Genomic DNA, 21,015 nt, shown 5'->3' with positions numbered 1-21,015 from the left:
TAATGTTTATGTTTCACGGACACTAATTTCATTCTTCATTTACAGAAATAATCAGAGATTGGTTGACTAAACCTTTGAGGGATCAGCATGTGAAACCCAAGGCCACAGCTACTTTTAAGGGTGAATTGTTCAAGGAGACTCCCAACTGGAAGTGGTTCAAGGGTAACGATGAAATCCCAATGGAGCCTTCAGATAAGTTTGAGGTGAAGAAGGATGGAAAAGAAGTCACTCTTACAATCAAGAATGCTCAACCTGGTGATGTCGGAGACTACGGCATTGAAATTGAGGGTCGCAGATATGCAGCAAAACTCACACTTGGAGGTTTGTTATGCAGTCTTGTATATTTGTTAGCTTACTGTGGAAAACTGTTTTTATTCTAATAAATACTCTTAATTGTTTGGTAATAATTTAGAGCGTGAAGCTGAAATCTTGAAGCCGCTTGCTAGTATTGAGGTGGTTGAGAAAGAGGAGGCCAGTTTTGAAACAGAAATTTCTGAAGAAGATGTGGTTGGAGAATGGAAACTTAGAGGACAGGTTCTGACAAGGTCACCGGTAAGAACATACAAAGCTCCAAAAGATGATTTATTTTACGTAGGCTTCTTACATCTGTGAACACTTTCATTCCTTTTTCATCCGCAGACATGTGATATCAGAATGGAGGGAAAGAAAAGATACCTTACGTTGAAAAATGTTGAACTTGACCAAGCTGGTGAAGTCTCTTACCAAGCTTTGAACGGCGTAACAAGTGCAATGCTAACAGTCAAAGGTACGTGAATAATTAGCATATAAAACATTTTTGGAAACAAAATAAAATAGACTGGATGAGGGTGAAAAATAATCCTATTTTGATAACTTGTATTCACACTCTTAGAAATTGAAATGGACTTCACAGTCCCTTTGAAGGATGTTTCTGTGCACGAAAAGAAACAGGCGAAATTTGAGTGCACAATCACAAAAGATGTGCCCAAAGTCATGTGGTTGAGAGGATCTGATATTATAACATCAGACCAAAAATATGATATCATTGATGATGGAAAGAAACATATATTGGTCATAAACCAGTGTGAGTTTGATGATGAAGGAGAATACACTATTGAGGTGTTGGGTAAAACATCAACAGCCAAACTGACAGTTGAGGGTAAGTCTTGGTTGAAGCGATTTCTGTCCCCATGTGGGTCTGCTCACAAATGTTTGGTGTCCACTATGATAACAAGCTAAATTGGTTTTTACAATGGACTTACACATTATAGGTATGCGGCTGAAAGTCATCTCACCCATATCGGATCAAACGGTTAAGGAAGGTAAATTGGCTCGGTTTGAGCTTGAGCTCTCTCACGAGAATGTACCAGTGACGTGGTACAAAAATGAAACCAAACTGCATCCGAGCAGAACTATACTTACTCATGTTGATGGAAAGAAACATATATTAGAAATCAAGGATGTCACTCTAGATGACACTTGCCTGATAAAAGCAGAGGCTAAAGGAATATCCACAACAGCAAACCTGACGGTTCTAGGTAACCTTTTATACTTAGTTTTATATATTGTGGTGGACAGAAGTGTTCAAATTTTAATGAGCTGTCCTACTAATGTCTGTTTATTTAATTGCTGGTTTTCAACGATTCTTTTTTTTAAAAACCTGATTTGTGCTCATACAGAGGGAGATGCATACTTCACAGTCAAACTGCAAGATTATACTGCAGTTGAAAAAGACGAGGTCACGCTCGATTGCGAGCTGAGCAAAGACGTTCCTGTGAAGTGGTTTCACAATGAAGCTGAAATTAAAGCCTCCAAGATGGTTTCTATGAAAGTTGACGGCAAACGACGAATGCTTTGCATTAAGAAAGTGGAAGACAAAGACAAAGGCCAGTATGCTTGCGATTGTGGGACAGACAAAACAGTGGCCATCATTACCATTGAAGGTACGATCGTTCACAAATTGTACTCTTTCAATGGTTTCTGATAAAGCGTGTGCTCACCAATGATGCTTTCTTTCAGCTCGTGACATCAAAGTTGTGCGTCCCATGTACGGCCTTGAGCTCTTTGATGGTGAGACTGCTCGTTTTGAGGTGGAAATCTCAGAGGATGATGTCCATGGCCAGTGGAAGCTGAATGGAGAAGTCCTCTCCCCATCACCTGTAAGGGCTTTAGAAATTTGGAAACTTTGACAGATGTGACATCATACTGACAGTACATCATACTGTATATGATTACATTCTGTGTTTTCTTTTTATTGCCACAGGATGTTGAAATCATTGAGGATGGCGCTAAGCACATCTTGACTTTGTACAACTGCAAAGTACTCCAAACCGGAGAGGTTTCATTCCAGGGTGCTAATGCAAAATGTTCAGCAAATCTAAAAGTGAAAGGTATGTCCTGACAATTTAAAAAAAGACTATTGGGTATTTTTATTGGACAATAGTTTTTGGATTTAGTTGTTGTTTTGTTGATGTCATTGATTTGTTTATTTTATTATGTGCAGAGCTTCCGATTACCTTCGTGACACCTCTGACTGACGTGCTTGTGTATGAGAAGGATGAGGCGAGATTTGAGTGTGAGGTCTCAAGACAGCCAAAGACTCTTCGTTGGTTGAAGGGATCTGTGGAGGTTAAGACTGATGACAAATTTGAACTACTTCAAGAGGGCAAGAGGCACACTCTGGTGGTCAAATCCGCAGCCTATGAAGATGAGGCTAAATACATGTTTGAGGCTGAAGACAAGAAGACATCTGCCAAACTTGTTATCCAGGGTAATTTTTCATTTAAATAAAGGATTTATTTTACAGCTGTTTCACTACCTGCCAAGCTAAATCCCTTGCTTGCAAATTTCCACAGGCATCCGTCTGGAGTTTGTCAGACCTATCAAAGACGTCACCGTTAAAGAGCGTGAGACAGCCGAGTTCAGAATTGAACTCTCTCATGAGAAGGTTCAGGTCACCTGGTACAAGAATGATGTGCGTCTGCATCCAAGCAAAGTCGTGCACCTGTCCGAGGATGGCAAGATCCACACACTTTCCTTCAAAGAGGTCTCTATTGATGACACTTCTCTCATCAAAGTCGAGGCTCTTGGAAAAACATGCGAGGCAATGCTCACTGTACTTGGTAAGTGTTTAACACTTTCATAGACACTCAACTACATAAAAAAATGACTAATGAGGGGATGAACAAAATATTCTCCTGAAAATCAACAGAGGGAGAGCCTTACTTCACCACCAAGTTGCAGGACTACACTGCTGTTGAGAAGGATGAGGTGGTCCTGATGTGTGAAGTGAGCAAATCTGCTGCTGAGGTGAAATGGTTCAAAGATGGGAAGGAGATCATTCCCTCTAAGAACATCCTCATCAAAGCTGAAGGAAAGAAACGCATCCTGACTGTCAGGAAGGCAGAGAAGGCCAACATTGGGGAATATCTTTGCGACTGCGGCTCTGATAAAACAGCAGCCAAACTTAACATCGAAGGTATGCATCTACTTTTCTATGTTAGAATCCTGTAAAGAAACGTTAATCGATTATTTTTTTCCTTTTTCCACTATGCGAAATGTCTAAACCAGTTTTGGAGAAAAAAATGTGCAAACATGTTAGTTTCTTTTATTACAGAATGCATATTTAATTTTGTTAAATGATTTTAGAAATGGACTACTTTGATGAAATAATGAAGAAAAAGCAACCAGTAGGAGCCAAGTTTAAAAAGTATCTCCGGGTGATATAATGTCAAGAGAACATTTGGTCACACTTCAGTATAGGGGGCAATTCTCAAAATAAACAGGCCATTAGCTAGGACTTTTTCGCCCAATAAACTCTTAATTTGTTGCTTATTAATAGTAAGGTAGTTGTGAGGTTTAGGTATTGGGTAGGATTAGGGATGTAGAATATGGTCATGCAGAATATGTGCCTTATAAATACTAATAAACAGCCAATATGCTAATAATAAGCATGCTTACAACAACTAGTTAATTATGAGAATTGCCCCCTATACTGAAGTGCTACCGAACATTTGTGCAAATTTTAGGAAAGGGTAGCTACACACTGTAGAGGCTAAAATATCATAGTTGTGATTTATTTTGGTCACAGCACAATTTCTATAGTTACACTTGTGTTATTCTTTAGTTCTGAACTGTTATTTAAAAATATGGAAAATCTAAATGAGTAAGTGACCCCAAACCTTTGAACAACATTTCTAAAACATTTCTAAAATCCAAATTTCCTTTGCATTTATTCTCAGAAAATTGAAGCGTAATAAACTGGTCAAAAACAATATAAAGATGCAATGTTTGCAGATCTTAAACACTGCAGTGAAAACAAGTTCATATTTATGTTTACTTTAACAACACAATACTAATGATTTTACATGTATTTTACGATCAGTTCAAAAATGAATAAATGGTGGAATAAGCCTAATTTTTTTCACAACTTTCGTGCATTTTGCCTTCTCTCAGTCTTTCACATTGCTGTTGGTGTACTTTTTGTCATTCCTGAGGTTTGTTTCAGGTGAAATTCAACAGACAATGGACTAAAATTGCAACAATTCATGCAGAAATGCTAATTAATGGCAAATTGGAATGGTCTGTTTTTTCTGTGGCTATTTAAAATGTAAAATAAGATATGACTTGTCTGCTTGTTGTTTTATGACATTAGCTTATTGTTATTTCTCATTTGAACCATTTTTAGTACATTATGTGAAATGGCTGTAAAGTGAAATCCAAGGCATTTTGTGTAACTTCCCCCACCTTTCTTGTCCTGTCCTCTACAGAACGTGACATCAAGATTGTCCGTCCACTGTACAGTGTGGAAGTCACAGAGACTGAGACCGCTCGCTTTGAGACAGAAATTTCTGAGGAGGATGTTCATGGAAACTGGAAACTCAAAGAAGGGCCTCTGCACCAGTCACCGGTAATTTCTATTGCAAAAGGGCTTCAAAGTGTTGGTTCTCAATATCATAAAACTCAATGTTAACATAATACTTAATATTGCATAACATAACCTACTGTAGAGCTTCTTTGGACATTTTAGTGTTTATGAAATGTGTTAGATCTGAGATTTGACTAATCGTATATGGCACAAAACATTCCAATAATTATATGAAAATGTGCTATGGTTTTATCTGAAATAATGTAAATTGTGTCTGCGTAATGAGATTTCATGGTTTGTTTATGTTTACTAATCAGGACTGTGAAATAAAAGAGGAAGGCACCAAGCACATGCTTATTCTCTACAATGTGCGCATGGACATGGCTGGTAGCGTGGACTTCAGTGCTGCTAATGCTAAATCCAGGGCACAGCTTAGAGTCAAAGGTAAGAGTGATATAACCACTTCTTACACAAGACATATTTTTAGCCGGTGATATGCTACAGTTAAGGTGGAACCGTACTGTATTTAAAAACAATAACTGTTTAAGTTTCAAAAAGACAAATTTACTCTGCCTTTAGAGTTTGTGAATCAAATTCAGTTAAATAATCAGTCATTGCAGTGGATGATAAGGCCATAAAGTTTGCTGACAGGTATTATGTCATGGTAAGTAGGTGTTAAAAATATTATGGCGGAGATTAATGTTACAGGCAGTTTGGCAGTCGATTAGATTTTTGGTTCGGCTCGTTTCGTTTGTTTAATATTACAAGCAAGCCACTGTTATGAACTGCAATCCTCAGCAATTATGTGGGCATTTTAAAATATTAAGTAACCTACACCCCAACATTCTCCTTTTCCTGGAAAATTCCAGCGGGTTGATTGACAGTAGCAGGTTTCCAAGCCTGATGTCTTTACAGGGGGTGGGCTGGTGGCCAATCAGGTGTTGCGGTTATTTTAGAAGCTACATGCCATATCTAGAGCTCTGTCAGTGATTGGCAGAGGATTACCAGACCTCCCCTCCAAGTTTTTTTCTTACCATATACATCTTAAGGAAACTCAATATGCAAATGAACTAGGTCCCCAACACAAGGTCTTCTCTTGTTAAATCCCACTTGTCCTGGAGGCTTCAGGCTCCAGAGCAACAGCCTGTTGTCAGTGGGAAAGCGCGATGTGGATTCGTAGTTAAAGGATTAACCTGTCCCTTGGAACTTTGGAGGTGACTAACAATGTCTTCTCCTGAATCCAAAGCACGAGTGATAGGCCTCTTGAGGCCTCTAAAGGATGTAACAGTCACTGCGGGAGAAACTGCAACCTTTGACTGCGAACTGTCTTATGAGGGCATACCTGTGGAATGGTTCCTAGGGGGTACAAAGCTAGAACCAAGCGACAGAGTAAGTGCAAATGTTTTATTCTTTATTGATGTGCCTTTTGTAAGTACTAAGTGTTGCTTTGTCTTGTTTTTGTAATCTGTATCGGAGCCGCTGATGGATTATTCAATTCAAGATGGTCGCTGTAGGATTTCAATACATGGTTAATTGCTAATGGGATACTCGTACAGCAAGAAAAATTGTGCTTTGTTTAAAACGCATTTATCTCTAGCATGTAGTTTGAACTATTTGTTTTTTTACGTAATGCTTTTGAAAGGGATCTGTATGTTAAATGCTTTGTTCATATAAGGGCCTTGGGTATCAGGATACCAGTTGAGCATTTGATCTGGGTTTTTAGATAACACACAGTGCTTTTCTGCCCTGCAAGCGTTCCTCTGGTTATTTTTAACTGCTTCAAGACTGTATGTGCAATGGCAGGTGGCAAGAGGCCTCTTTTTACAAACATAGTTTGCAAATGTATGTATACATATGTATGCACAATTGTAGGATATATTTTGCTTAAGTGTGTGCATTTATGTTAATCATGTGAGTTGTGTGTTTATCATGTCTTTTGTAAATAGTATAATTTTGGATAATATTTGTATCTTAATGAATTTAGCATAAAAAATGGTTGCGGTACAAGGCTATACATGGTGTGACAAAAACCTTGATCCAGGATCTGTTTGTATTCCTGATTCTGGTATGTTAAAGATTACTGATTGTAAGAATAGAAGATCATTCGGTTAGAATTAAACAATGAAGCCTAATTTTGACTTTTTAGACAGTTACTGTCATTAGAAAGGAAGATATATACAGTTTTTCTTGTATTTATATCTAATATCCAGCATCTTTATACTAAGCAGGAATGGGTTATCTATTTTGTTTACAAATGCAAAATACTTTGTGTGGGGCGGCATTGTTATTATAATTATTAGCATAATTTAACATGACTTTGTCAGTAGTATTGAGATGTAAATAGTAAAACCCTTGAATTGCAATGATTTACTACTGTTTATGATGTCTCTGCAGTTGTATTTTTATGGTTTTGTTCTGTTTTGTCTGTAAGTTTTTCTTGCTTACAAATCATATACAACATTCAAGTTTCTCTTATTCATATACCTTATCTGTTATATCCTAAGCTCATATTAAATTAAAGCTCCACCAGCCAAATGTAATAGTGCCGAAATTGGCTCTCTGAGAACATGGTGGATAAAGCAAAGGTGTGAAACTGAGAACTGTTCATGTTTCTCAGCTGCTGATGTCTGTTGGCATGGGGCAGTAAATAGCCTCTCCCCACTGTTGACAGGGAAAGGGTTACTGATTTATAAATTGGTTTGATTTGCACAGGTGGTGACCAGAGCAGAAGGTAAAACACACACGCTGACCCTCAGAGATGTAAAGATGACAGAGGCCGGTGAAGTAAAGCTCACGGCAAAGGACTTCGTGACACAGGCGCAGCTCATTGTAAATGGTAGGTGCCATTTGTTGAAAAGTTGAAAGCTTATCTCTGTAATGGGATGTTGTTTACCAGGCCCCTTAAAAGCATTTTTGTATTATATTAGTCCACTAATCTGCAAAAAAAATTATTCTTACTAAGCAATTATGTATTGTTATATAGTACAAAAGCGTAACATTCTTTAATCAAGACGCATTTTTTTGACCAGAAAAGTTACCTTACATATTTAGCCTTGTTTTATGAAATAAAATATACGAATTAGGAAAATGTATGTTTAAAACAAAAAAAAGTTTATTTTTCTAAGCCCATTGGTAGATTTTTTGCTTGTTTTAAATATAAATTTCCTTCATTCTTATATTTTCTTTTATAAAACAAAACTTTATATCTTACGTCATTTTTCCGGTCAAGAAAATGAATCTAGATTAAACAAGCGTTTTTTTTTCCTAGAAAAAAAAGACAAAAATGCTTTTTAGCAGTACCAAAAAAGCGCCAAATAAACATGAACCAGCTTAGACCAGTTTAGAAAATTCATGCAGGACCTCGATTACAAAAATATTACTATATTTATATGATATATAACAAAGTGGGAGACTTTTAGCTTTCAAAATGATAGCTTTATTGTATTGTAACCAAAAAAATTATAATAATTTGCCATACAGAGCCTCCAGTCGAATTCACCAAACCCCTAGAGGACCAGACCGTAGAAGAAGAAGCCACTGCTGAGCTTGAGTGTGAAGTCTCCAGAGAGAACGCAGAGGTCAAATGGTTCAGAGATGGACAGGAAATACGCAAAACCAAGAAGTTTGACATGGTTGTCGACGGCCGTAAGAGAAAACTTATCATCCATGACAGCACACTTGATGACTCAAAGACATATACCTGTGACGCTCAGCAGTTCAAGACTTCAGCTTTCCTGAACGTTGAACGTAAGTCTTTCAAAATGAAAAGCCAAAATCAAGTATTTGAACTGCATTTGTTAGTACTAAAATATTATTATCTTTTCATTTTCAGCTCCACATGTTGAGTTCACTAAGCCACTCCATGATGTTGAGGTCAGAGAGAAGGAATCTGCCAGATTTGAATGCGAAGTGTCGCGTGAAACTGCAAAGGTTTGTGTGTCCTACATGGAATTGGATTCATTTCCTTTTTATTATTCAGATTTTCAACTCAGCTGTACAGATTGTATTGACACAAACAAATATAAAACCCTTCATTGAATTAATCCTTTTAGGTTCGGTGGTTCAAAGACGGAAGTGAAATAAGAAAAGGCAAGAAATATGAGATCATTTCTGAAGGTGTAAAACGTCTTCTCATCATAAGCAAGTCTGTCTTTGATGATGAGGCAGAATATGAATGCGATGCCAGGACCTCCAAAACCTCTGGCATGCTGACTGTTGTTGGTAGGTGTAATTTTTTTACTGAAAACTTTGATGCATAGCTTGTTTTGGCAGCCAATTGATTAAAAAAATGAATTCTTTTATAACAGAGGAGGAGGCTCGATTCACAAAGAACCTGGCTAATGTTGAGGGCACTGAAACAGACAGCGTCAAGCTGATTTGTGAAGTCTCCAAGCCAGATGCAGAGGTTACATGGTACAAGGGTGACCAAGAGTTGCCTGAAGTTGGCAGATATGAACACATTGCTGATGGCAAAAAGAGAATTCTCATCATTAAGGATCTTAAAATGGAAGACGCAGGAGAATACCACTGTAAACTGTCCAGCTCACAATCCACAGGGAGCCTAAGGATTAATGGTAATGTTTAGTTCTATCCAACAGCGATCTACCTTATTGGAAAAATTGCACTTTACCTAATGTGGTAATGTTTAATGTTTCTTCAGAGCTTGCCGCTGAGTTTATCTCCAGGCCTCAAAATCAGGAGGTGGTTGAGGGTGAAAAGGCAGAATTTGTGTGCTCGGTCTCTAAGGACACATATGAAGTGAAATGGCTAAAGGGTGACAACCAGCTTCAGTCAGATGACAAATATGACATCATTTCCGACGGCAAGAAGCGGGTTCTTTTAATCAAGAGCTGTGAGCTTAAGGATGAGGGAGGCTTTGTAGCTGTTATTGGAACAACAAGAGCCCCGGCTGACTTGACTGTAATCGGTGCGTTGACATGCACATTTAAATTTTTAAATGCAGTTATTTTCCTTAAAAATGATGATTCTCATTTTTTGCTGTTCTGTGTTTGCTGTGTTACAGAAAAGCTGAGGATCATTACCCCGCTCAAGGACTTGATAGCAAATGAAGGACAGGAGACAGTCCTCAATTGTGAAGTCAACACTGAGGGCGCCAAAGCCAAATGGCTGAAGAATGATGAGACGTTATTTGAAAGTAGCAAGTTTATCATGGTCCAGAAAGACAATGTTTTCTCTCTGAGGATCAAAGACACACAAAAAACAAATGAGGGCAACTATACAATTATGCTGACCAACCATCGTGGTGAACAAGCAAAGAGCGCCGCCAGCATTACTGTGCAAGGTATGACGCCCTGATAATATGCATTACCCAAACGTCAATTTGATGCATTTTTCACTTTTCCAAAATGTTCCTGGAAGGTTTTTAGAAGTACGTTTTGCAAATGTTTTTAACATAGATTTAGATTCTAGTTTTGATTGTAACTCATATATCTTACACTCTGCAGAGGAAGATCTTAGGATCATTGTTCCCCCTGAGGATGTTGACACGCAGGAGAAACGAACCATCAGCTTTTCATGCAAGGTGAACAGACCGAATGTGACAGTTCAGTGGATGAAGGCCGGTCAGGAGATCACTTTCGGCAAACGTATTGTGTATCGCGTGGACAAGGACAAACACACTCTGACCATTAAAGACTGTACCCTTGCAGACGAGGGTGAATACACTGTAGTCGGCGGAGCTGATAAAGCTTCTGCAGAGCTGATCATCAGTGAGGCACCCACTGACTTCACTGCTCAGCTCCAAGATCAAACCATCACTGAGTTTGAGGATGCTGAGTTTACTTGTGAACTTTCCAAAGAGAAGGCTGAAATCAAATGGTACAGAGACGGCAGGGAGATCAGAGAAGGACCCAGGTGAGATGCTTTCAGTTGTTGTTAGTTCTCCAGCTAGGAGCTTGCTTTTGTTGAATATGTGTAACCTGCATTTTGTGTTTCATTTTAAGATATCAGTTTGAGAGAGATGGTAAGACATGCAGACTGCGCATCAAGGAGTGCAGACCCGATGATGAGTGTGAATATGCCTGTGGAGTAGACGACAAAAAAACAAGAGCCCGTCTCTTTGTGGAGGGTGAGCTTGTTTATTTTTTATGTAAAAAAATTATTTTAGCATTGCTGAAAGTTTTTGATCTAATATGTATATGTTTCAGGGGGCATATTTAAAATGAAAACTCACAGTAAAATGTCAGCCTTAACAGCCCTAGTACATATGTATTATGTTATTCTACTCTATTTTATGACAGGCAATCACTTTCTGTCTTTTCACCTCTTTTCAGAGACCCCAGTGGAGATCATCAGACCACCCGCAGATGTGTTTGAGCCCCCAGGCTCTGATGTTGTATATGAGGTGGAGCTGAACAAAGATAGAGTTGAGGTCAAATGGCTGAGGAACAACATGACGGTTGTTCAAGGTGATAAGTACCAGATGATGAGCGAGGGTAAAATTCACAGGCTTCAGGTCTGTGAGATTAGGCCACGTGATCAAGGCGAGTACAGAGTCATTGCCAAGGACAAAGATGCCAGAGCCAAGCTTGAGCTTGCTGGTAAGAGAGAAAAAAAAGAATGTTTACAAGCAAATCAGATGCAGATTCACTATACGGATGTTTACAATGCCTTTGTGTTTCTCCACAGCTGTACCAACAATTAAAACATTGGATCAAGATTTGGTGACAGATGCTGGAAAGCCATTTGTTATGACGGTTCCTTACAATGCATACCCACATGCTGAGGCCGAATGGTTCTTCGACAGCATCAGTTTGCCAAAGGACAATATTCACTGTTCAACTGACAGGACAGAGTACAGACTCAAGGACCCTAAGAAGTCAGAAGAAGGCCGATATAAAATTATCATCCAGAACAAACATGGGAAAGGGGAGGCCTTCATCAATCTAAAAGTTGTTGGTGGGTTAAATATGATTTTTAAAACATGCAAACAATACTGTTCTTGTTTTGAGAGTTTTTTGCTCACACATGAGTCTTCTTCTGCAGATGTTCCTGGGCCTGTGAAGAACCTGCAGGTTGTTGATACCGCTGATGGTGAGGTCAGCATTGCCTGGGAAGAGCCAGATAGTGATGGTGGCAGCAAGATATTGGCATATGTGGTTGAGAGACGCAATATCAAACGCAAGACTTGGACTCTGGCCACTGACAGCGCCGACAGCACAGAATATTGTGTAACTGGCCTGCAGAAAGACTCAAAGTACCTCTTCCGTGTCTGTGCACGCAACAGAGTCGGAAGTGGACCCAGCATTGAGACTGATAAAGCAGTTCAAGCTAAGAATAAGTTTGGTAAGTCAGGAATGTGTTTTTTTTTAGCTTCAGTTCTGTGCTTCCTAGTCTGTGATCTAATATTACTTTTAACCATGTTTTTACTTTTAATAGATGTTCCTGACCCCCCACAGAATGTCATTGTTGAAAATGTCAATAAGTTTGGAGCCACAGTGTCCTGGGAACCTCCCCTGTTCGATGGTGGATCTGAGATCACGTCATACATTATTGAGCTCCGTGACAGGACGTCTGTGAATTGGGCTCCCGTCATGGTGACCAAACCACATGAACGCACAGCTATCATAAATGATGTCATTGAAAATAAAGAATACATATTCCGCGTCAAGGCTGAGAATAGAGCTGGAATTGGCAAGCCAAGTGCTGCAACTAACCCAGTGAAGATCATGGACCCCATTGGTTAGTGCCTCAGATGCTTTTATTACTTTCAGCACACAAGCCCAAATGCATAACTAATATATCTATTTTAATGTTTTGATTTTCAGAGAGGCCAAGCCCTCCACTGAATTTGACACACTCAGAGCAAACAAAGGACTCCTGTTTGTTGACATGGGAGACTCCTTTAAAGAATGGAGGCACTCCAATCACCGGCTACATCATTGAGAGGTGTGAGGAAGGTTCAGAAAAGTGGCTCAGATGTAATGCCAGGCTTTCCCAAGACCTTGTTTACAGGGTAAGTGTGCCAGCTATGCAATCTGTTTTTGTTATTGTGTGTAACAGTAATTTTGCATTATATTAAAACATTAAGCCATAGGAGCCCATGCATTATAGGCACAATGCAAAACATATTAAAAATACAGTAAAGCATGATCTTGAGTGGCAATCTGCTTTTTGCCAGCCTTTAATAAAAAAAAGTGTCTTACTTTGTTCGTCACTATCAGAATCAACAGTTCTTAAAAAGTTTTTAAGTTCTTAAAAATATTCCTTTATATCTATTCCTATCATATTCTTATATTCCTGAAGGCAGTTTGTGCATATGGAGCATAAATGTGCAGCCGTGTTTATTTGGTCGTTTCACTTTGAACATGATTCATAATGATCCACAACATTTTCCACAGATGTCTGGCCTTAAGTTTGGAACAAAATACAGCTATAGAGTCATTGCTGAAAATGCAGCCGGCCAGTCTGACTCTTCCAACATTGTTGGACCTGTGTTGGTAGATGACCCACACTGTAAGTGATGTCCGCCTCATCAAACTTCACAAGTTTTTTCAGTTTTTACAACTAGCTTACCGTGTAATTTACTTCCTTTAACATAGTTGCACCAACTTTGGACCTGAGTGCATTTAAGGATGGTCTTGAGGTAATTGTCCCCCATCCTCTTGCAATCCGAGTACCTATCACTGGGTACCCAGTGCCCACAGCAAAGTGGACTTTTGGGGAAACTGAACTTGCGGCTGGTGACCGTGTGTCCATGGTTACAAAGGCTACATTCACTGAGCTTGTAATTACCCCAAGTGTACGCCCAGACAGAGGGACATACTCTCTGACACTAGAAAATGATGTGACCAGTGTTTCAGGAGATATTGATGTCAATGTCATTGGTATGTAGAACTTAATACTACATTTTATATATAACACATACTTCAGAAATAACGTTTTTAGTATTTTGGACAAAATTAAGTAGCATCCTATATTTTTTTCTACAGCATCTCCAAGCGCACCCAAAGACTTAAAGGTTGCAGAGGTGACCAGAAGGCATGTTCACCTGATGTGGGAGGCCCCTGATCATGATGGAGGCAGTTCAATCACTGGCTACCAGGTTGAGAAACGTGAAGTTTCTAGAAAGACCTGGGTGAAGGTATAGGCATTAGTAATGTATATGCGCCCATTTTTATGTTTGGTAAACTTTTCTAAGTTCCTCTGTAGTTCGGCTAAAGTGATAACTCCTTATTTATATGTGATTTTTAGGTGATGGCAGGTTTGCAAGACCAGGAGTATACAATCACAGATGTCGTTGAAGGAAAGGAGTACTTGTTCAGAGTTATTGCTTGCAACAAATGCGGCCCTGGAGAACCCGCTTATATTGATGAACCTGTGAATGTGTCATCACCTGCTAGTAAGCATCGAAATTAATGTTTATTATTTATTTTAAAAAATCTGTACTTAAAAAACACAGAACATGGAGTTTAAATTATATGTGCTTGTTTGTTACACAGCTGTGCCAGACCCACCAGAAAACCTTAAATGGAGAGACAAGTCTGCTAGCAAGATATTCTTGGCATGGGAGCCTCCTAAATGGGATGGTGGTACTGGAATCAAAGGTTATATTGTTGACAAATGTCAACGTGGAACTGACAAGTGGGAACCTTGTGGAGAACCAGTAGCTGAGCTTAAGTAAGTGATAATTTTATAATGAAATTAATTATTTTCAGAGAACACGCAAAGGGATAAAATGTAAACTACATTTTGTTGGTCACGAGTAATGACCTGAAAATAAATAATTCATGCAAAACTTAAACCAAACTAACTCTATCAACAGGTTTGAAGTGACAGGTCTCATTGAAGGACAGTGGTACGCTTATCGCGTGAGGGCTTTGAATAGACTGGGTGCTAGCCGACCTTGCAAGGCAACAGATGAGATCTTGGCTGTTGATCCTAAAGGTACATTATTAGATGATGTATCCACATTGTGATGAATATTTAGTATGTCTCAACACTAAATGTCTTTGTTTTTCATTCCAATTTAACAGAACCTCCTGAGATTCAGCTTGACGCAAAACTGCTGGCTGGCCTTACCGCCAAAGCAGGTACAAAGATTGAACTTCCGGCTGATATCACAGGCAAACCAGAGCCTAAAGTCAAATGGACCAAGGCAGACCTAGTCCTGAAGCCAGATGACAGAATAACAATCGATATCAAGCCAGGACATTCCACCTTGTCCATTGCTAAGACCAAGAGGGATGACACTGCAACATACATCATTGAAGCAGTGAACAGCAGTGGGCGTGCAACTGCAACTGTTGATGTCAACATTCTAGGTCAGTTCACTTTCCTTTATACAAACCACAATCAATGACAATCTTGCCATATGTAAAACTGAAATGTTTAATAATACTGGCAGCATTCAAATAACATTTGTACCCAATATAATTGTTCCCTCCATATAGATAAGCCCGGTCCCCCAGCTGCCTTTGATATCTCTGAAATCACCAGTGAGTCCTGTTTGTTGTCCTGGAATCCACCTAGAGATGATGGTGGTTCGAAGGTTACAAACTATATTGTTGAGCGGAGGGCTGTGGACAGTGAGATCTGGTACAAGTTGTCTTCCACCGTGAAGCAGACCACCTACAAGGCAACTAAACTTGTGGCATTCAAGGAGTATGTGTTCAGGGTATATGCTGAAAATCAATTTGGCGTTGGTGCCCAAGCAGAACACGCCCCCATTATTGCCAGATACCCCTTTGGTATGTTCTTTTATTCAACTTTAACATTTCAATGTATTATTGTCTATAATGTCCAACTAAATAAAAAATTATTCACACAATATCTACAATATCTTAGATACCCCTGGACCACCATACAAACTCGATACATCTGATATTGCCAAGGATTCAGTAACTCTGACCTGGTATGAGCCTGATGAGGATGGTGGAAGTCCCATTACTGGCTACTGGGTAGAAAGATATGAGCCAGATCATGACAAATGGATAAGATGCAATAAGCTGCCTATCAGGGACACAAACTTCCGGTAGGAATATGAATTTGTTATAGAATATGCATTTCCAAATGTATGGTTATGAACATGAAATTTAAGAAGCTAATTTTGCTTGTAGGGTAAAAGGACTGCCCACAAGAAAGAAGTATAAGTTCCGTGTTTTGGCAGAGAATCTTGCAGGACCTGGAAAACCAAGCAAAGAGACAGACCAGATTTTGATCAAAGATCCAATTGGTAGGATAACTTTTGAAAAATATCCTTCTTTGTCCATTTAAACTATTAAAAGATAATTAAAAGTATTTTATTCAGAGAGAGCATGTTAAAACAGACATATGAATTTGTTTTAGATCCTCCATGGGCTCCTGGTAAGCCCACTGTCAAGGATGTAGCCAAGACATCTGCCTTCCTCCATTGGACGAAACCTGAGCATGATGGTGGTGCCAAGATCGAGTCCTATATCGTCGAGCTCCTGAAAAGCGGAACTGATGAGTGGGTTCGCGTAGCTGATGGTATTCCCAATCTTGAGCATTTCCTGAGAGGACTGATGGAAAAGCAAGAGTACTCATTCCGTGTCAGAGCCGTCAATGCGGCAGGCGAGAGTGAACCTAGTGAGCCAAGTGATCCGGTTCTCTGCAAGGAGAGACTTAGTAAGTCACACTATTAAAGGCACAGGTCACCCCCAAAAAACGTTTTTCAACAACAACTTCTGTTAAGTTTAATCTTCATGTACACTAACAATTGTCCTCCTTTATCAGATCCTCCATCTCCACCAAGATGGCTTCTAGTTGTTACCAGCACCAGGAACAGCGCTGAATTGAAATGGACAGCACCTGAGAGAGACGGTGGCTCTCCTATCACAAACTACATCATTGAGAAGAGAGATGTCAAACGCAAAGGCTGGCAGGTCGTGGACACCACTGTGAAGGAGCTCAAATACACTGCCAGCCCACTAAATGAGGGGTCTCTCTATGTGTTCCGTGTAGCTGCAGAGAACGCTGTTGGTCCCAGTGAATACTGCGAACTTGAAGACTCTGTTCTCGCCAAGGATACTTTCGGTGCATATTTGAGCTTTACCATCACACCATCTCTGTTTTCTACTTGATTGTGGGATATTCATTGCTTAACATTTTCATGTTGATTTTCCACTTAACAGGTACTCCTGGGCCTCCATATAATCTGACCGTTACTGAGGTGTCCAAGAGTCATGTTGACCTGAAATGGGATGCTCCTCAGAAGGATGGTGGCAGACCAGTCTTGAGGTAGTCACATATGGCCATTGCAGTAGTACAAAACACTGTAGTTAAGGGTCCCAGTGCTGTTCTAGTCCTGCTATTTGCTTTTGAAATCTAAATAAAAACACAGTAAATCTTAATTTTATCATATCTTTCATCCTAGATATGTTGTTGAGAAAAAGGAGAAACTTGGAACCCGTTGGGTGAAATCTGGAAAAACTTCAGGTCCTGACTGCCATTACAGAGTGACTGATGTAATAGAGGGCACAGAAGTGCAGTTCAAAGTCTCTGCTGAAAACGAGGCTGGAATCGGACACCCAAGTGAACCCACTGATATTGTTGTCATTGAGGACCCGACAGGTATAATAACAAGAATTTCTGAAAGTATTGAAGTATTTAAACAATCAATCTTGACTGTATAATCACATTCCGTCTCTTGACAGGTCCACCATCACCTCCTCAGGACTTGCACATCACTGAAGCCGCTAGAGACCATATTTCTATTTCCTGGAAGGCCCCAGAGAAAAATGGAGGAAGTCCAGTTATTGGATACAATATTGAGCTCTGCGAGGCTGGTACAGAGAAATGGATGCGGGTGAACTCTCGTCCGGTCAAAGAGCTGAAATACAGAGCAGGTGAAGAGGAGGGCATCCTGCCTGAGAAGCAGTATACCTTCAGAGTCCATGCTGTCAATTCTGTGGGCGCCAGTGAACCCTCTGACATTTCTGAGAGTGTATATGCCAAAGATTCAGACTGTAAGCGGATTCTCTTTTCAAATATGATAAACTGTTAATGTTTTGACATGTTGCTTCAGTCAACTGAGTGTTCTATGATCCATATCAATGCAGGCAACCCGACCCTCGATTTCCAGACCAAGGACCTTGTTGTTGTGGAGGGTGAAAAGATGCACCTCCCTATTCCATTTAGGGCTGTTCCAGCACCCAAGATCACATGGCACAAAGACGGAAGTGAACTGAAGGCTGACGACAGAATTTTCTTCAGAACAGAGTACACATCCTGCCATCTGGAAATCCCAAGCTGCTTACATGCCGATGGTGGCCAGTACAAAGTTACCCTGGAGAACAGCCTTGGTGCAGCTAGTGGAACAATCAATGTCAAAGTTATTGGTATGTTTTATTTAATAATATTTATTGTATGCAGGATCTCTGGATAAAGCTAACACATTTGTCTCTGTGTTTTTTTTAAATTAGGTCTTCCTGGACCATGTAAGGAAATTGTTGATAGTGAGATTACCAAAAACTCCTGTAAGGTGTCTTGGGATCCTCCAGACTATGATGGTGGTAGCCCTGTTCTCCACTACGTCCTGCAACGTAGAGAGGCAGGCAGAAGAACCTATGTCAATGTTATGTCTGGGGAAAACAAACTAGTCTGGCAGGTTAAAGATCTCATTCAAAACGGAGAGTATTATTTCCGTGTCAGAGCCGTGAACAAGATTGGCGGCGGTGAATTCATCGAGCTTCGCAATCCTGTAATTGCTGAAGATCAGAAGCGTAAGTTATTCTGCATCATTTGGAAATATCTTACGAGCATTTTTTTACAGTTTGTTGTAGGAATTTGATATTTACGTACTGCTTTTAATTACTTATATCATACACATACAGAACGCCCAGATCCACCAATTGAGGTGGAAACACACAACCCTACTTCTGAGTCTGTGACCCTGACATGGAAGCCACCAATGTATGATGGTGGAAGCAAAATTATGGGTTACATTCTGGAGAAGATGATGAAAGGGGAAGATAATTTTGTGAGATGCAATGACTTCCTTGTACCAGTGTTGTCTTACACTGTTAAGGGCTTGAAGGAAGGGAATCAGTATCAGTTCCGCGTATCCGCAGAAAATGCAGCTGGTGTTAGTGATCCTTCACGCAGCACACCTTTGATCAAAGCCATGGATGCTGTTGGTATGAATGTGTTTATTTTCATTACAGCCACTTTAATCCAACATTAACCTTAACAAAGCTAACTCTAAAATATGTAATTTGTAAAGAACCATTATACACAATACCAGTTAATGTTATGTTTAAAAAAAAAATCTGTTTACAGATCGTCCAAAGGTATTCCTTAGTGGAAGTCTTCAATCAGGTCTGATTGTGAAACGAGGTGAGGAGATGCGATTGGATGCCTACATCTCTGGATTCCCTTACCCTCAAATTACATGGACGAGGAACAATTCAAGCATTTGGCCAGAAGCTCTAAAGAAGAGGCCAGAGAAACCTATTAGGAAGAAGAAGGAGGAGAAGAAGGAGGAGGACAAAGAGCCAAAGAAGGAGGAAGACAAGAAGGAGGAGGACAAGGAAAAGAAGGAGGAAGTCAAGGAGAAGAAAGAGGAGGAGAAAGAAGAGGAGGTGGAGGAACCTGAAGAACTCGAAGAGGCATACCACCCAAGCTTAAATGAGCGTCTTACAATTGACTCCAAGAGGAAGGGTGAATCCTTCATCATTGTGAAAGATACCATCAGAGCAGATCATGGTGTGTTTACCATAAAAGTGGAGAATGATCATGGTGTTGCATCTGCTTCCTGTGAAGTAAATATCCTTGGTGAGTGTTCTTTATAAGTATTTATTTGTTGTTGAGGTTTTCATGTTTCATGTTTAGCATAAATCTCTTAAGTAAAATATTAGAAGAAACAAAGTTTGAAACACTTACAGTTAATGCTGAGTTTTCAATGTTTTAGTCTTGTTTTCAATGTTTTAGAGAAAAGAATATCACTTTATATTTTATTTTCAGATACCCCTGGACCGCCAGTCAATTTCTCATTTGAGGAGGTGAGAAAGAGCTCCATCATCTGCAAGTGGGATCCTCCTTTGGATGATGGTGGTAGTGAAATCTTTAACTATACGCTGGAGAGAAAAGACAACTCCAAGGTTGAGCTTGGTTGGATCACTGTGACATCAACCCTGAGAGGCTGCAGATATCCAGTGACAAAACTTATTGAGGGCAAACAGTACATCTTCCGTGTCACGGCAGAGAACAAATATGGTCCTGGAATCCCATGCATCTCCAAACCCGTAATTGCGAAGAATCCATTCGGTATTAAGATTTTCATTGTTTTGTTGAGCACGTCATTTTTATTATTGTGCTTTACAGTTATTCTAATGGTTTCATTGGCTTCATTATTTTAGATCCTCCAGAGGCACCAGAGAAACCAGAAATTGTAGATGTCACCTCTAACAGTATGGTTGTTACCTGGAATGAGCCCAATGACAATGGCAGCCCCATTCAGGGATACTGGGTTGAGAAACGAGAAATTAACAGCACACACTGGGCAAGAGTTAATCGCACCATTGTTCCTGATCTGGAAATAACTGTACTGGGTCTTTTGGAGGGTATGACATATATTTTCAGAGTTTGTGCAGAAAATGTGGCCGGACCTGGAAAGTTCAGCCCACCGTCAGAACCAAAAACAGCACAGGCAGCGATCAGTAAGTGTACACCCCTAGAATTTACTATATATCCGATCGACACATGAGGGATACAATTGTCACTTCAATATGAACTACATTATAATGAATATTATTTCTTTTTAGTGCCCCCTGGTCCACCAATTCCAAGGGTTGTTGACACCACAGACTATTCAATTGACGTTGAGTGGGATCCCCCTGCCGACAATGGTGGCGCAGATATTTTTGGTTACCATGTTGACAAAGTTGTTGCTGGTACTAAAGACTGGTCCCGAGCCACAGAGAGACCACAGAAGAGCCGCACGTTTACTGTGTATGGCGTTAGAGAAGGTGCCAAATACATTGTCCGTGTTGTGGCGGTCAATTGTGCAGGTGAAGGCGCTCCTGGTTTAACTGATGCAGTAATTGTGAGAAATCCAGCAGGTATGATATGAGCATAGAACAATTCAAATTGTTTGACTTTAAACAATATATTTATATTATAATAAGTTAAACAGTATAATATTATATAATAATATTTAATTTTAATGTGAATAATAGCAGAATATTAAA

The 21,015-nt window shown here is 39.7% G+C and overlaps 1 protein-coding gene across 1 annotated transcript in view; it reads left to right on the top strand.

Moving 5' to 3' along the window:
• LOC130427112 (titin-like) overlaps nt 1–21,015 on the top strand; it is a 156,361-nt gene that overhangs the window by 70,344 nt on the left and 65,002 nt on the right. The window contains 50 exon segments of the mRNA XM_056754159.1: nt 46–321; nt 413–552; nt 640–766; nt 872–1,138; nt 1,251–1,517; nt 1,659–1,922; nt 1,999–2,138; nt 2,243–2,369; nt 2,483–2,749; nt 2,835–3,101; nt 3,191–3,457; nt 4,749–4,908; nt 5,133–5,290; nt 6,093–6,235; nt 7,559–7,682; nt 8,327–8,593; nt 8,679–8,776; nt 8,899–9,067; nt 9,154–9,420; nt 9,507–9,773; nt 9,870–10,148; nt 10,312–10,720; nt 10,810–10,934; nt 11,140–11,406; nt 11,495–11,764; nt 11,852–12,151; nt 12,245–12,547; nt 12,634–12,821; nt 13,207–13,321; nt 13,408–13,692; nt 13,798–13,949; nt 14,060–14,207; nt 14,308–14,485; nt 14,631–14,752; nt 14,842–15,129; nt 15,259–15,555; nt 15,653–15,839; nt 15,925–16,040; nt 16,154–16,453; nt 16,562–16,861; nt 16,960–17,065; nt 17,202–17,398; nt 17,482–17,793; nt 17,887–18,165; nt 18,250–18,549; nt 18,661–18,963; nt 19,106–19,600; nt 19,790–20,092; nt 20,185–20,484; nt 20,590–20,886. Coding sequence (XP_056610137.1) covers nt 46–321; nt 413–552; nt 640–766; nt 872–1,138; nt 1,251–1,517; nt 1,659–1,922; nt 1,999–2,138; nt 2,243–2,369; nt 2,483–2,749; nt 2,835–3,101; nt 3,191–3,457; nt 4,749–4,908; nt 5,133–5,290; nt 6,093–6,235; nt 7,559–7,682; nt 8,327–8,593; nt 8,679–8,776; nt 8,899–9,067; nt 9,154–9,420; nt 9,507–9,773; nt 9,870–10,148; nt 10,312–10,720; nt 10,810–10,934; nt 11,140–11,406; nt 11,495–11,764; nt 11,852–12,151; nt 12,245–12,547; nt 12,634–12,821; nt 13,207–13,321; nt 13,408–13,692; nt 13,798–13,949; nt 14,060–14,207; nt 14,308–14,485; nt 14,631–14,752; nt 14,842–15,129; nt 15,259–15,555; nt 15,653–15,839; nt 15,925–16,040; nt 16,154–16,453; nt 16,562–16,861; nt 16,960–17,065; nt 17,202–17,398; nt 17,482–17,793; nt 17,887–18,165; nt 18,250–18,549; nt 18,661–18,963; nt 19,106–19,600; nt 19,790–20,092; nt 20,185–20,484; nt 20,590–20,886 — 11,583 coding nt within the window.

Source organism: Triplophysa dalaica, chromosome 8 (assembly GCF_015846415.1).
Source record: "Triplophysa dalaica isolate WHDGS20190420 chromosome 8, ASM1584641v1, whole genome shotgun sequence".
Taxonomy (NCBI): domain Eukaryota; kingdom Metazoa; phylum Chordata; class Actinopteri; order Cypriniformes; family Nemacheilidae; genus Triplophysa; species Triplophysa dalaica.
This window is presented reverse-complemented; position numbering and strand designations above follow the sequence as displayed.